This window comes from Rhipicephalus microplus, chromosome 3 (genome assembly GCF_043290135.1).
Source record: "Rhipicephalus microplus isolate Deutch F79 chromosome 3, USDA_Rmic, whole genome shotgun sequence".
In the NCBI taxonomy this organism is placed as follows: Eukaryota; Metazoa; Arthropoda; class Arachnida; order Ixodida; family Ixodidae; genus Rhipicephalus; species Rhipicephalus microplus.
The window spans coordinates 163,017,969-163,034,245 of record NC_134702.1 but is presented as its reverse complement, the minus strand read 5'-3'; the positions used below and the strand labels follow the sequence as shown (position 1 = coordinate 163,034,245).

Here is a 16,277-nt window from a genome sequence, read left to right as displayed (position 1 = left end):
TGCCCCATCCGCCACACGTACTTTATGAAGTACATGTGGTTTAGTACGACCCACGGAGCACCATTCTCAAGAGATAAAGAATTCAGCAATCCTTATATCCTTAACATGGGTTTTGCGAGAAAACACTAGGACCCCTCCCCTTCATGGTCAGACTTGGCTGGTGTGTTAAGTGCTGTTTAAGCAAGTAGACCACAATATGTCGTCGACTGATGTACTAGAACACTCAACACTTTTGTACTTTTGTATTTTTTGTGCAACAACATGCACAAAAGATAAGTTACAGTGACGAACGTAGACAAACGCTCAATTGAAATGCAATTTATTTGAAAAGAAAGGTAGACATATATACAAAATTTTACGTGACGTGCATTATTGTGTGTTTTCACACTGCATATGTGTGCTCTTATTTTATGAAAAAAAATTTAAAGGAATTCCCGCCTTGATAATAGTTTTCGCCGTCTTTTTGTCTCTTTTGTAAGTGAGCTGTCCTAATAGATCACGGATCCACACAAACATGCACCGTGGCATTTCTTGGACTGCACACTCTTCTCAAACACTTTCAACAAAATACTCATTCTTTCTCTTTAGTTCAGTGCGCTTAACTGAGAAGATGGCGAAGGTGGAGAGAATATGGCAGAAGTACCATAATCGCGCGAAGAATATTTATGAATGTTCAGAAAGACGACTCAGCTCCCCTTGCACGGACCTCGCAGCGGAAGCGTGACCATCAGTGACCCTCTTTCTGACGTCCGCTATATTGTACACGCAGTAAAGAAAGCATATCACCGTTCCGGCTGACATAAAGCCTTAAAACTAATAAAACAATATAACCTTTCGCACCCTCACTATCAGCGGGCCAGCATTTGGTCAACATCTCTTCTATGAAAAAATTCCCTCCGGCATTGTCCGCTGTATGTTACAGCATTATTCGCCGCCATATCGGTGTCCAGTAGTGTCATTTTAGTCGCCGTTGACAAGCAAGAGTCGTGAGAACTTCATGCGGACGCCACCGTGATGGTCACGTCTGCTCGCTCAGGATTGCCATATGTGGCTACTTTGCACCTAACTGGAACTTTTACGACCCTCACCGGCGACGAAAATTTCCCGTAGGCTCCATGGCTACATTCCAGCAAGTTCAAAATTGTAACTGGAACATTTAGCGGCCAGTATGCAGATAAAACTGTAAGAAATACGGACGACGTACTACGTAATGCTTTGAAAGCTTTCTGCCGTGCTGGCCGATACGCACGCACGTCCTTGCCCGGTCAGCAGGCTAATGTGCATGCAGACATCCCTACCCAAGACACGTCGCACCTCCAAATAAACAGTGACGAGTCCACAAGCATGTCGGTGAATGCCTACACGCTGCTTACGTGGCCCGCTATCTACGAGACACTGCGCGCCAGTTTCAAATGCTGAAGCACACTTCGTGCTCATGTGTAAAATGGACGAAAACAAACATCCGTTGCAAAATCAAGCGACACTTGTCGTCTTCAAGCACGTTTCACTACATGAAGCTCGGATGATGTATTGGTAGTCTTGCTAATCAAAATGAGCAGCCGGCTTCAAGGGAGAACTGCTTTAATATCTGATGTTGCTACTGACTTATCGGCTTGAATGTTCAAAAAATTACTCTTCATCTGGCAAAAACGTCATTGCACATGAGCTAGGTGCATGAATACTGAACGTTTATTAATTTAATAGTGCATTTTGAGTTACCTGTGGCTTGAACATAAGCGAAAATATTGCTGTTATTTCTGTTTTCGCGTATGCAAAGTTACAATTTTTTTATTAGTCAACATTAAACTTTGTTCTCTATAAAACCGCTGCTGTTCTATTTGGATAGACATTTAGGAATAAAAATAAACGCAATCTCTGCCTTTGGAAACATTAACCTAGAGCTTTTACTCACTTCAAGATCTACGCAACGGCAACCCTGTGCACCGGTTTCCGTGGCGATATGCATGGAGGAAGGATTCCTTCCTCCATGACGATGTGCTCCGACGGTCTCATGAGTGACCTAGTTATTTCCTGATGAAATGTGCAGGTCCGGACTTTATAGGACTGGTCTCAAATGGCAGGTTTCAGTAAGACTTGCGCAGCGCGAGTGTGAGTTTCTTCTGCGTCTACGGGCGCCTGGTCCTGGACGGATTCCTCAGCATGACTGATTGCCGACGCAGCTCCGCACTGTCCGCATACAGCGTCGTCTCGATGCGGCTATTCGTGCGAGACGACGACCTGTTCACGTCGTACAGTTCGCGGTCAGCGATGTCTCGCAGCTGAAGATATCGCCTGCTCAGTGCGACTACCAGGTCCTGCAAGAAACCATCACGAAGGCAAAAAGTGATGTGGGAAATTCCACACTGTTGATACCACACTATTTGTTTCATTAGGGTGATTCAAGTGAGATCAGAGAAATTTCTCGTTAGCGATGCGTCCCCGGCACAAAAGTTTATTGTGGGGCACTCTAAAACGCATAACGATAAAGTAAAATTGTTTAGCAGCTGCGATGTTAATTATTTAACATGAAAAATCGTTGAACTTCTTTATTTTATGAGGGGTGTCTGGTGTTGCGTGTTTAAAGAAAAATATTGAGGCACTTCATAATCCTGGCTCGCTTCCACCTTTTAAAATTCGAGGTATTTTTCATGAGCTGTAGGCACCTTAAGTGTTTCTATCTATCTATCTATCTATCTATCTATCTATCTATCTATCTATCTATCTATCTATCTATCTATCTATCTATCTATCTATCTATCTATCTATCTATCTATCTATCTATCTATCTATCTATCTATCTATCTATCTATCTATCTATCTATCTATCTATCTATCTATCTATCTATCTATCTATTTATCTATCTATCTATCTATCTATCTATCTATCTATCTATCTATCTATCTATCTATCTATCTATCTATCTATCTATCTATCTATCTATCTATCTATCTATCTATCTATCTATCTATCTATCTATCTATCTATCTATCTATCTATCTATCTATCTATCTATCTATCTATCTATCTATCTATCTATCTATCTATCTATCTATCTATCTATCTATCTATCTATCTATCTATCTATCTATCTATCTATCTATCTATCTATCTATCTATCTATCTATCTATCTATCTATCTATCTAGCTAGCTAGCTAGCTAGCTAGCTAGCTAGCTAGCTAGCTAGCTAGCTAGCTGCCTACGTCTGAATGCTATTGAGACCGCCTGGTAACTTGGGGTCAACCAAAAAAATAGCATAACCTCTCCTTACATACATTTAATAAAAAAATAGCATGGCAGTGTAAGCTTGTTTGCAGAATATGTGTAACTGGTCTTGACATGAATAAGGTAAAAATCCCGCCGCGTACTTTGTAAACCGTTTCGTTCAGACGCATGTTGCACAAGCTCGTAATCCATAGGCCGCAAGATATGGGTGTGCGCCCTAAGTGATTGACTGTTTATATCTACTCAGGAACAACGAGAACATACACTGGTAATGCAAGTGCGAGTGCATGAAATTAACTAACACAGGAAACGTTGACACGAAGATTGCAAAGAATAAATATCAACTTCACATAAGAAATCAAACCTAAGCATTCTGCGTCCCAATTCGGTATTTCTCAAAGCCATGCATGCCAGGTTCCTGAACTAATTCGGGAAGAACCTATGCCAAGGAAATGCTAATGAAAAGTCAGTAGTGCGGTCGTAGTGTTGGTTATCTAATTAAAAAATTTGGAGTTGCAGGCGCGTGAAAAGATTAGGACACTTTAAAGTTTCACCTCTAGGAATTGAAAGCGATAAAGATATCCTGTTTTTAGTGCGTACTTCAAGCATTTAGTGCACGAAACTTTTACAAACTTGCCATGCAGCCGCTACAGTGCCCTGAGGGAATAGGTTCAGCAGCATGTGTACCTTTAGTAGTGGGTGAGCGGCTTTAAACTACGAATTCATAATGATCATCACATGTCCTGACGCCACTGGCAATGGGCGCTTATACCATGCATTATTACTTCAATAATTGAAGTTGAACTGTGAAGCACGCACACAAGACGCGCATTTTTGTGAAGAACGAAAGCTACCATCACTGCATTTACAAAAACAGGTAGTTATTTTCACTCTATTCACACGAAGACGCGTGAGTGGGCATGTGGTCAACATGCACTTGCCATGCAAACAACCTGGGTTTGATCCCCACTCGGACCCACATGACCCTAGTTCCATCTCCACCCTGACAGGGAATTTTTTCATTTATTTTGTTTGCAGCGTTCTCAATTTTGGTCATGCATAAGACTATGATTTTTGGATAACACCCAAATACGCCAACATAAGCACCGATGCCGGAATTTCTGGGAACGAGCTCTTTAACGCTATCACAATAATTAAAATTACATGTGGTGTACTCCTATGATGCATGTGTCACATCGGGTTAAAGTCCATTCTCGTGAAGTGTCATCAGCCAAAGTTGGTCCACGGAGCGCTTTCCACGGCTATCCTTCTCGCAAGCATAAGTGGTACATATCAGGATACTACTACTACTAGCCCAACTTTCGCTATTATTGGTACATATCAGCTTACCACTTCTGGTGTTGGTGACATCGACGTCGCTCTTGTCATCATTACGCAACTCTTAAACTACTGGTAATAGAAATCATATGTGACTGTTCAACATATGTCGGTGCGCACGAGGTTTTCACATCCCTGTATTGACATTTCCTTACATCTCGCTCACTATGCTTCTACCATCGCTTGCTTGCCACCACATGCTTCATGTGAAAGCAAATCCCAAAATACGTGGGATTCGCCGAAACTAGGAACCGCAGCATCAGCTTTTAAGTTTAAACAAAATCGGTCGAACTTTAAGCCGGTTTATACGGCATATATTATTATTCAGAGCCAGATACGGGTACTTGATGCGGTGCATGCGTCGATCAAACTTTCTTACAGCCCTGGCGCGCTTCAATTATTGTTAAATTTATATTTTAAGTCCACGATATGTTAGACGAGTCACGTTTGCTAATCTTTGCATGTAGTCTAAAGTAAATACTGGCAACACCACCGTAAAAAATGCTCCTGCATACCTGGTAAGAAAGGCGCCGACCTGTACCGCAGGCGTCGTCGAACTCCCAGTCGTGGAAGCACGATGAACGCTACAAGTCAAAGAATGAGAGTCAGCTGCCATACAGTAAACACCGCTTAGCCTGCATTTGAGACCTGGACAGCTGCTTGCGCGTCACAGTGAATCACTTTCATTTGTAACCAAACCGTCGGGTGTTGCATTCTTTTCAAGCGTCGAGAGGCTTTCGTTAAGCGGGCACGGTGTCATTCATGTAAACCCTATACTAGGAAAATAGATTACATTCTGATGTTTGTCGTGAGTCTTTGCGAATTTCAACACATACATAAATCTCGTTAATGGTACACGTTAAATGTCTTACAGACAATCGTGCCAACCTCGACTTTTCAAAGAGTCTACGTAAGAATATTCAGAAACGAGTTAACATATGTAAAATGTTGATACACATGGCAAGTCACGGCTGACAAATAAAAAGCAGCAGATAATATTTTTCCTCAGTGAGGACATGTGTCCCCACTTGGAATTGCAAAAAAAAAATTCCTTGCTGCAGGGCCGTTGTCAAGATTGCAAAGCACGATCAAATCACACGTTATAGTCTCAAAGTTTTGTTTCCCATTTTTGCGAACCTTTTTATTAGACAAGCTAAATCACCCAAATTATATAGTTCATGGATTAACCCTAAACAAAACACGCGAAGTGTAGACTGTTTATATTAACTGGAATTTTTAATTTTTCTATATTGATACAGATGTATTCAATGCAAGAAATTGCACCTTTTGGTTTGTTTTGCCCTAAATTGATGGTATCACAGGTTCAGCGACGTCTGGAAGAATCGTGTAATCACTGTTGCCATTACAAGTCTATTCCTTATAAATTTTGCAGACTTTTCTAGTGTGAAAATTGTGTACCCAATTCTTGGGTACTTGGCTTTGTACAAGCGCACAACACATGGTTCAAGACAGCATTCATATCCTGCTAACTTAAATTGATAAGAACCATGTTGCGATCTACACGAAATCAATAAATAGCAGCCGGAAACGCAAATCGAAAACGTGGCCAGCGTATGACGTATGCACAACGATGATTACGCGTACCACGCACCCTGAGCACGGGATACTCTTTCACGACATTCTAGATTCAGTTCAAGAAACAAGTAAGGGCTGCATTTCTCTTTAAAAAAAACACCACCCGTCCGTATACCGGCCAGCTCTCTTTGCGTTCTTAAGGTGGCAAGTGTAACGCACCCGACTGGACGTGGTAATCCCCTTGCGCATTCCTTTCTTGGCAAAGTGCATCTTGTAGCACAGGCGCAAGCACCTCGCTGTTGGAAACAAGTTGAGAGGAGGCGGGGCGCCAGCGTTGATATCCAAGTACGAGATCCATTGCGATGACCGGGCGAATATCCACTCCGTATAGGCATTGCCCTGCGTGAAAGTACTATTCTTATTTTTGTCAACGGCTTAGATATTAATGGTACTGCAGCAAAAACCTGGAATGTTTAGTTGTAACTAATAACAAAGGAGGTATACAAAACCCACGAACAGCGATCGATCCGTCAATCAGTAACAAAGGTTCTTTTGTGTAAATATTATTATAATTTCTCTTTATTCGTTTCAGCCTAATAAGTCTGCCGTCATAACAATAACAAGGGTGCGCCCACTGAAGTGGTTTGCCATAATATTTTTTTCGGGTGGCCTACACATATAAAAGACCTTCTTGGAAACATTTGGCGCACACACGATATACGTGAAAAATTGGGGGCCCTTAAGCTTCACCTTTAAGAGTTGAACGCGATAGCGAAATCCGGTTCCTATAGCGCCCTTCAACTGCTAACTGCATACTTATTAATATGTTGTGCTACACACACACACAGACGCACGCACACATCACGCACACAGTAGATCGCACTAGTGCGCGTGCGCGAATGGTACATACAGGTTTTTGATTTAAAGTTAAGAGTCGCATGGCCTCCAAGATACACGCCGTGCATTCGCCATCTTGGAGGCGATAAAGGGTCTCACAATGCCTCACAGATAGCAGCGCATTATCTATCGTTTGCTGTTTGCTTGATCAACGCCTCTGGAAAGGCATGATATGTATTCCGCTAGATGGGCATACTCGTCTATTTTTAGAGCTGTTTGAAAGATCTTGTGTGTTTTTAGCGGCAATTGCTGCACTATCCCAGCCTTTTTCGACGTAGCTTGAGGCTTCCCAAATGCGCCTACAAATCGCCGAATGGGCTCGTTTTCATCGTGACACCTGATTGATTGATATGTGGGGTTTAACGTCCCAAAACCACTATATGATTATGAGAGACGCCGTAGTGGAGGGCTCCGGAAGTTCATCGTGACACCTGTCAAACAAAGTGCGTTAAAGGGGACCTGAAACACTTTTTCAAGTAACAATGGAATGCGGCTGCATTTCTGATGGAGGCGGAAATGTTGCAGGCCCGTGTACTGAGATTTGAGTGCACGTTAATGAACCCCAGGTTGTCAAAATTTGCGGATCCCTCCACTACGGCATCTCTCATAATCACATGGTGGTTTGGGGACGTTAAACCCTACATATCAATTATCAAATCAAGTGACAATGCAATGAATTCACAAGAAGAGCTTATCGCCTCACGAATTCAACGCGGCAAGAATTTCAAGAATTCGTCCAGTACGAGTGGAGTTTCAAAAGTTTGTCGATGATGCAATTGCATTATTTCTTCTCTAGCCCCGACGAAAGCACTGGAAGCTAAGCGGGGAGGGGTGGTGGGGGCAACAAAACTACCGCGCCTACCTTGAGCACTTTTTTTTTCTTCGAATGCGCGGCTTATTCAGTGTGATCGTGTGCACACGCGTGGACAAGTAGCGGCCTCCCATGGCTATCTCGGTACCTTGAATTTTCGGTCACAGACGCACAGACGATTTTTCACTCACAACCAACGGGGCTGACGCCGGCGCGGGTTTTCTGCGACACGAGCTCGCTAACACTATCGCGTTAAAACGAAGAGTGAAAAGAGATTCGTGGCGTTTGTCTTCTCGCGCACCGTAATATTTCCAAGAATCTACTCAAACAAACTGGTCCAAATTTCCATGCTATTAAATGTAAATGAGCTAGAATTGCTTATGCAGTTTTTAACTCAGCTCCGCTATAAATAGCACAGCGTACGGGAATAAGAAAACTGTATCAGACGGCTGATTTCTATCTATAAAGTGACGATGAGCGCCTTCGGGGTCAACACACAACATTTATATGAGTTCTGAAACAGCAGAATCAGTCCTATTCATGGTGCAATCAGCTGTGACGCTAGATTGGCAAGGCAAAAGGAACGTGACGCACTTGTGCAAGTGAAAAGCAATATCATTTTCGACCCCAAAATATAACTCAGACGTATATTACAAGTACACATTTAAAGAAGGAATACTGAAATATTACTGTACGAACGCAAATGACGTTTGGTGAGAAATACGTGTATTTTCAGCTCATCAAAGGAACCGTCCATCGTTGGTACAGTCCAGCTTGCTGTGTGCCAAGGAAAAGATGACCTCACAGAAAACTTGAAATGATGAAACTATGGTGAATTACGTGCGGGAACAACAATTTGGCTAACAAAAGCATGGCAGTGGGGGATACAGCACTTCAGGATAACTAGAACCACTTGCGCCTCTGCGAGCCGTGACCACACGCGTGGGACACGAGCATTACGCTTCGGAAGGAAAGAAGTATCCATGGTTGGTATTTGACGCGAGATATCGAGATCAGTATTACAACGCTGTCGCCACAGGACTACGCCGGCAGCGGAGTGGAACAAAATGGACCTTGAAAATGACAATCTCCCTGTGGTGCGACGTCTTTGAGTTCGTTTATGTGCTGCGCAGGAATCGCACAATGGCGCTTAAGTATCTAAAACTTGTACGCCAACAAGACAAAGGTTCCTGGTGACTGATCTGCACTTGCACGCGCAACGTGCGCCTATAGCGTTAAGGCTTTCAAACCGCCCTGCAAAAAGTATTGGAACACGAAGGTCTGTTTCTCAGTCGAGTTGAGGTCTTAGTTTTATGGGAGCTCTGGATGTTCTTTCATAACGGTGTTTTGACTCGCTCAAAAATAAAAAAAAATGTATATACTTTTGATAGCGACTGTAACGGCTTCTTTATTGCACTTCCCATTCATACTTCCAATGACAGAACTGCACGGCACGTAACGTAGCATCCAATGTCAAAATTAACTTTACTTGGCTTTAGTGAGCAGAAACACTCTTGCTTAGGAGATTTCACAAAAAAAAAAAACACGGAAAGTAATCGGACATTGAGTGAGCGCGCTCACATCACGTCACGGCACGTCACGAGCAGCACAATGCAACTTGAACGTGAGTATCACTGGCACCCAATGATTTCAAAGGGAAGGTACAAGGTTCATTTTGGTGTCAGGTGCTACACACTGAAAAAAAAATCTTTTTAGACTTTAATGTCAACTTTCTAGTTTATGGATTTCTTGTGTTTATGTAATCCACAGTGGCGGATTAAATGACGTTCAGTACGTCACAAGTTCTTCTTGCGAAAAGTGTAGTAACGCGTGGCTTTGATTTTGAATAGGCCCCATACAGCTTTAAGGAGCACAAAAATTTTCATCAACATAGTTACTTCAGGCTGTTCCATAAGCTGTGAAATAATTTAAAAAACCAATGTCAGCAAAGATAAATATATCAGGAACCACTGTTTGATGTTATCATCTGGTTATAAGTAACACGCATAAAAAAATTGAAAAAAATTCCCTTCTCATGAACCATCTATTCAAGCAGTAAAGAAGCACAGAATCACCAGTTGCTGCTATAAAAGGGAATTTAATAAGCACAAATTTACATAATTTTAGTATTAAACTGTTTTCATGACGCACTATACATTTCAGAACGTATTTTACTGCGAACGTTGCATGCTGTTTCTTTCAGTTGATTTTATGTTAACTACAACTCTTGCAGTATTACTTGCGTATGTTTAAGTATGACCTCATATGTTCTATGTATTGCAAACGTCGTATGCTTCCAATGTAGTGGTCTTCAGGGACCAAGTCAAGTGGCTTACAGACCAGCTTTTAGCCTTCACGACTATCCGATATTTTCTGGTTACCATTGACATTGACTTTTGGATGTGGCCTTCTCTTTTCGCAGGGTCGCTTGTAGAGTTTTTCCGTCACTTGTCGCGTTCTACTGCCCGCTTAATTGCATTTTTCTAAAAAATATACTTGCTTTAGTGACCATCGCGTTTACTAATAGCATCTTTGTCGTTCACTAATATAGTGTTTGTCGATGACATCCTGTAGCTGAGTGTTGAAGTTTGGAATCGCAAGTTTGGGAACCAACAAGTGATTTCAAACATGCCGTGGCAACCATGCACTCCACTTAACAGTTATTACCCTGGAAGCAATGTCAAAAAGTAATTATGTGCCTTTGCTCATAGTTGCGCACATTTTCTCTGTACAACGTAATTAGCTGATTTCTTCAACAACCCTTTATGTTTGAGTGGCATTTTTATTATAGCTAGAATAGTGCGAAGAACTAAAAAAATTTATTGCTCTCACTTTTTTTTCGGCTTCTTCTCTAAAGTCACGCCACTTTTTGGGCTTCTTTCGTGATGAATATTTGCTTGGGTGCTCAGTCGGATCTGGCAACTCAAGTGAAGACCCACCTGAACCCTTTGGAAACTGTCGGTCATCATGGCGATGAGCACGTTGAGTAGCACAATGACCGAAATGATGTGGTAGAGGCCCCAGAGGGCGTATCCGACAAACTCGGTGAAGTTGTGAGTCACGATCTTGCCTCCCGGGCGCGTCGCGTCTCCGGAGACGACAATGTCAGCGATCTCTGGTGTTCCAAGCTCGTAGAGGGCCCAGAAGAGATACTTGAGTGCACGGCCAAGACTGTGTGTGAAACAGGTTCCACCCGTAAGCTGTACGCATGGCTATTTTAGCAATCGGTTTATAACTGATAGCCACAAGCGAACTTTTCTAAAGATTTCTTTCATTGTGGTCATCGCTATTTTCGCCCCGGTTGATGAGGCACCGCCACCAAGTTGGACTTATTGCAAGGACTGGAATCGAGGTGGCAATGGAGTAGAGAAAAAAATACAAATAAAAAACTCCTACATGTTGCAGATTGTGCACCTGGCCTTTTGTTACATGATATTATCAGAAATCTTGTCTTTTATAAATGTAAGAAAATGCGTAACATCATACGCGCATTGAATATACCTTTTTGTAAGTGAGCTTATCAATTCTAAAAACCTCGCTGTGCACTTACTACATGAACAAAACGAGCTTGAGTAATTCCTTAGTGGATAGAGTAAAATTATAATAGAAATAAAGCACCTTTGTCGAGATTTATGCTTACTGAGATTGCAGGTGTGAAATAAGCACTAAAAAGGCAGCTATGAGCCATGAAACGAGCAGATATTTAGTCCACTTGATCTACAACTATCGAAAAGTGAAACGTCCAACAAATAATATTTCAGTCGGCTGTATGAACGAATCAAAAATAATTTTTTAACTGCTACCATAGCAACATTTGTGCAATAGTGCACAGAACATCCTGATTGTTAAATAGTCACAGTTCTGAAACGTTTACATTCTTTATACTTTTTAAACTACATATCTGTATAGCTAAATAAGAAAAAGTGACAAATTTGAATTCGCATACACCGAATAGGTATTTATCGCAATGCGCATCTTCATTGCCACTCGCAGGAAAGTGGGTCAACTAGCCTGTCTCTTTTCTTATAGTAATATCTGCAGGTCGCTGGTGACTATGAGATCTAACGTGTGAGTACATGAACTGCACTCGTAAAAAGGGTCTATGAAAAACGTGAGGGGGTGTGAGAATTACTATCGACCCTATTTCGTACGTATCACTTACGGATTGTCATTTTTTGTACCTTGTAAAGTTTGGGGGCTGATGCAATGTCGTTCCATTAGACAGCGTGGCCTCATTTCCGGCGTAGTTCTTGTAGATGGAGCTCATGCCGACTGCGAAGCCGAAATAGACGATACCCAGCAGCAGCATAAAACGAACCACGTCGCGAAGCATGTAGAGCAGCGACACGGTCAGAGGTCCGAACGTCTGCAGTATCTGGCACCACAGTAGCAGCCGGCAAAAGGCGAGCACCGTGGCGATGGCGTAGAGGGACTCACCTGCGAGCATGAATCAGCTCCGCATAATAAAAATATTAACCAGATCGTCCAAGTTCCCGTAGCGACGCAAATTATGACGCACAAAATATACGGAGTGTACATAAGCGGAACCTATTGGCATAACCGTTATTGCTGTTATAGGCAAGCAGCTCTGACAACGCAAGGCATGTAATTTGAAAGTTGACTGCAGCCACTGCCTCACGTGTACAGTACGTGGCGAATAGTGTAATCTGAACTTTTCCCGGTGGCAACACGAGTTCGGCTATATACAACAAAAATTTAGTAACATCATTAAGACTATTTAAACCAAAATTGACCTCCTGGTCACTGAACGAGTCATTTTACAGGGTCTCTTTCAATCTACACAAACTTTTCACAACTGAATGGTGTTCAGGTTTTTGGATTTGCGGTCATCTTAGCAAAAAAAAAACAAAGTTTACATGGGCAGTGTGACCTGCCTGATGTGATAGTCATAAAAAACAATCACACAACTTCCGAAATATTTGAAAAACATATCATCATTTCTTGTGACAGGTGGTTCGTACTGCTTAAGTGAATTATGTTCAGATACCGGAAAGTCTGAAAACGTCACCAGCGCTCCACACAAGCCAAAGCACCGGCCTATCAGCTGCCTGTCAATATCTAACAGAATGTTAGTCTGTCATCTTTTATGCTGTGGATTCCGAAATGTTCGTTTACAGGGCATGGCTGTAAAAACGGTTCACATTAGTTACGGTGTCCCCATGTTAACCTCGACAATGCACTTTCAACAAATGCTTCCCGTGTTGGCTAAGATAATTTACAGGTACAATGAAGCTCACAATGATGCTGAGAAAGCGTACTGGTTTATGCGTTTTAGAACATCAGTTCTCCGGAAAATAGATGAATCTAGCCTAGAAAGACGTGTACGCTGAGTAGGAAATTTTACGCTTACACATGCTCGTACTGGCAACTGAAAACTTCTACTCGAAATGAAAGAGTAAAAGAAGTACACATAAACGCACATGGGCCACACACGATATAGCACAGACAGTGACATTTTGCATGAGACAGCTGTTCTACGTAACGTACACATCTGTGCTATCACATGTGCTGTATCATGCAAAACGCACGTGTATTTTTGGTTTTCTTTTAAAATGGTTGTTGTCGCAACATGTACTTTCGCCAAATTTTCTGCTCTTGTGTACGCGTCCTTCTAGTTCGGGTACGCCACACGTCGAATCTGACACGAAATGAAATAGGCCGATTAGTCTTTTAGAATTGATAGGCTTCGAACTTAGAGTGCCTCCGCACCATATCAGTTCCAACTTCTTTCCTACTGCACGTGATATTTTCAAATTGCATCCAATGACGAAGTTCGAAATATTAATACAAGGCACTTGTGTTAACAATGTGTGACAACGCTCATTTCCTACCAGAAGCGTCACCATTGAGACGTTTCTGCACTAAGGTGATGAGCAAGCTCGCTGTTATAAGAAACGTTACTATCTAGTAAAGGAGTGAGAACAGAACATCGGTTTTAAGACCTTAGAGATACGTGGTAGCTATAAAGCATGTAATACATTTAATTCACGGCGGGTAGAGCATAGAAACATGTGATTAAACTATTAAAGGACGTTCACAATGCGCGAGTTCTATATTGACACGAAAGTGTAACTCACCAATGAGGTACGGGTGGTACCACGGCCACTGGGAACGGTCGATGCTCTCCTGGAGCGTTCGGGCAGAGACGAACACGATGAACCAGAGTATCTCGGCTACTAGAAACAGGCCGAACATACATACATCGTACAAGGCCCACAAGGAACTAAGAAACACGCGAGGACCCAGTGCCCAAGCACTGAGCGCCAGCTCCCACACGTAGCCGACTACCCAGACGCCGACGAGAATCTCAGACCAGAGCACGCGCAACTTGAGGCTGTCGCGCCGACCGTAGAATAGTGAGATGGTCAGGAGCACCAGGAAGGTTGCGTACGAAGTGCAGCTGTGGACGAAGCGATTCAGCGGCACCCTCAGTGGCTTCAGCACGCGCATTGGCTCTGGCGTGAAGATGTAGGCGACACTCAAGAAAGGAGTGGCCAGTGCTTGGCCTGCGACGTGGGCGGCCTTTCGAGCTGGGGACCATGCCGGCCAGCCTGGCAGACCCTTGTACCACAGCGAACGTAGGACTTGCTGGCAGTTCGCGTGCCCCACGAACTGAAATAAAAAGAAGGCAACAAAAAATACGCTTACATTTACGTGTAATATGGAGAAAAAAAAGTACCGAATGTTGTCAATATATTAACGCGTACTGGTGTTTATCAGAAGCGCATTTCGCTGCTGTACTGAACGCACTCGGGAGAGATATATAAAATAGCAGAGCCGGAAATACCGAAATAGTGGTGTCTCTAAATCTTAGAACAAGGCAAATAATTTCCTAATGACATCGTTTACGTGACACCCTCTCGTCCACAAGCAATAGCAACCTACTCATCCCATCAATGATCCGTTAGACAACGTGTTTACGAGGTCGTTACAAAAACCGAACCAGCAGCGAGACAGAACATTATGCACTTTAAATAACTCTGCAATTACGAATGAAACATCACACCGTGACGCTTGCAAATGTGAGTCAGCGAGCCTAAATGCATAGTGGAACAGTAACTGTTAATAGTGTTTCAGAGCTTTTACGTGCGAAACCATCACATGATTATGAAGGGCTACTTTTAGGGCGTACACTGGAAATTTCTACCACCAGGTTCTCTTTAAAGCACACTGACATTGCGGAGAACAGTATCTTTGAGCATTTTCCCCCATCGAAATATGACCACCAAGACCAGTATAGAAGCAGCAACCTTGAGGTTAACAGGCGATCACCGTAACATCTTAACTACCACAGCATACAAAAATAAGTACTTAAAAATATTTTCTAGGCTGCTATCAAGTTATTAGGTAGTAGGTGCTACAAGGTATATTAAGTGTGGAATTTTTAATATACTGACACAGTGTATTATTTCATATCAACATGCAACTGAAACTTGCAGGCAATAATGTTCGAAGCAAATGCCAAAGGCTTCTGTCACGAAGTGCGAGGTATCACTAATAGCCACGCAGTGGCAAATGAAGCGCATATAAAAAGAGAAATTCTGAAGCTGCCGTTTATTTTGCTCAATTATTTAACAGATTATAACACAAATATACGTCGTCGCGTACGTACGCAGTGCTTTGTGGACAGTATGGCACCAAAATTCACTTTAAAAGAGAAAGCGTATTTTTTTTATAGGACACCTATCTCATACAGTAGTCAGTGAGCCACTTCACGTGCTTCCTTTTGTTGCCAGATGGTGTGTAATATAGGCAAGAGCTTTTTAGTTCATACGGACTTTTCCTAGTACACCTCTTGGAAACGGTGTTTAGCAACGTGCCTAATGTTTCTTATTGCCCGGGCCGCTCTGGTACAAGCACATTTTCCTTTCTAAGTCACTTAGTGCTATTCTCAACAAAAATATTCGCGGCTCGCGGGTCGCATACAGCCCGGGAACGTTTCAGGAGCGGCCCACGGCAACCTGAGAAATAAATTTTCGTAACATTGCTTAATGTTATTTTTTTTGTTTTGTCACTTGTTGCGATCAATAACGTTTTGTAGGGAGAGCTACAGCGACGATAGAGAGCGGTATTAAGCATTTCTTATCGGCGAAGCTCCTTAGGGTGTGTGTCGTTCTCTCCTCTGTAGTAGTAGTAGTAGTAGTAGTAGTAGTAGTAGTAGTAGTAGTAGTAGTAGTAGTAGTAGTAGTAGTAATAGTAGTAGTAGTAGTAGTAGTAGTAGTAGTAGTAAGTAGGCACCTCTAGTTATTTTTAGGAATTGCTCACTCGACGGCGTTGTGTGTATATGTCCTTGGAAATATTATCACAAGATGAGGTTAGTAGTTTTCGTATAGTTGTCGATTTCGTATAGTTGACAGAGAGACAGGTGGACGGACGAATGGACGGACAGACGCTTCGCCCTACTCATCGTCATTTCCTGCGTGGATATGCTGTGACTTTTTTTTCAGATG

At 42.5% G+C, this 16,277-nt stretch overlaps 1 protein-coding gene across 2 annotated transcripts in view; it reads right to left on the bottom strand.

The window, feature by feature from the left end:
- Positions 1–302: 302 nt before the first annotated feature.
- LOC119181193 (short transient receptor potential channel 3) overlaps positions 303–16,277 on the bottom strand; it is a 55,653-nt gene continuing 39,678 nt past the window's right edge. For both annotated transcript variants that reach the window (XM_075890411.1, XM_075890412.1), the window contains 6 exons: positions 13,905–14,439; positions 11,988–12,243; positions 10,746–10,977; positions 6,318–6,497; positions 5,078–5,146; positions 303–2,315 (listed from right to left, as the gene is read on the bottom strand). In XM_075890411.1, the coding sequence (XP_075746526.1) occupies positions 2,127–2,315; positions 5,078–5,146; positions 6,318–6,497; positions 10,746–10,977; positions 11,988–12,243; positions 13,905–14,439 (1,461 nt within the window). In that variant the 3' untranslated portion in view covers positions 303–2,126. The remainder of the gene's footprint in view (positions 2,316–5,077; positions 5,147–6,317; positions 6,498–10,745; positions 10,978–11,987; positions 12,244–13,904; positions 14,440–16,277) is intronic.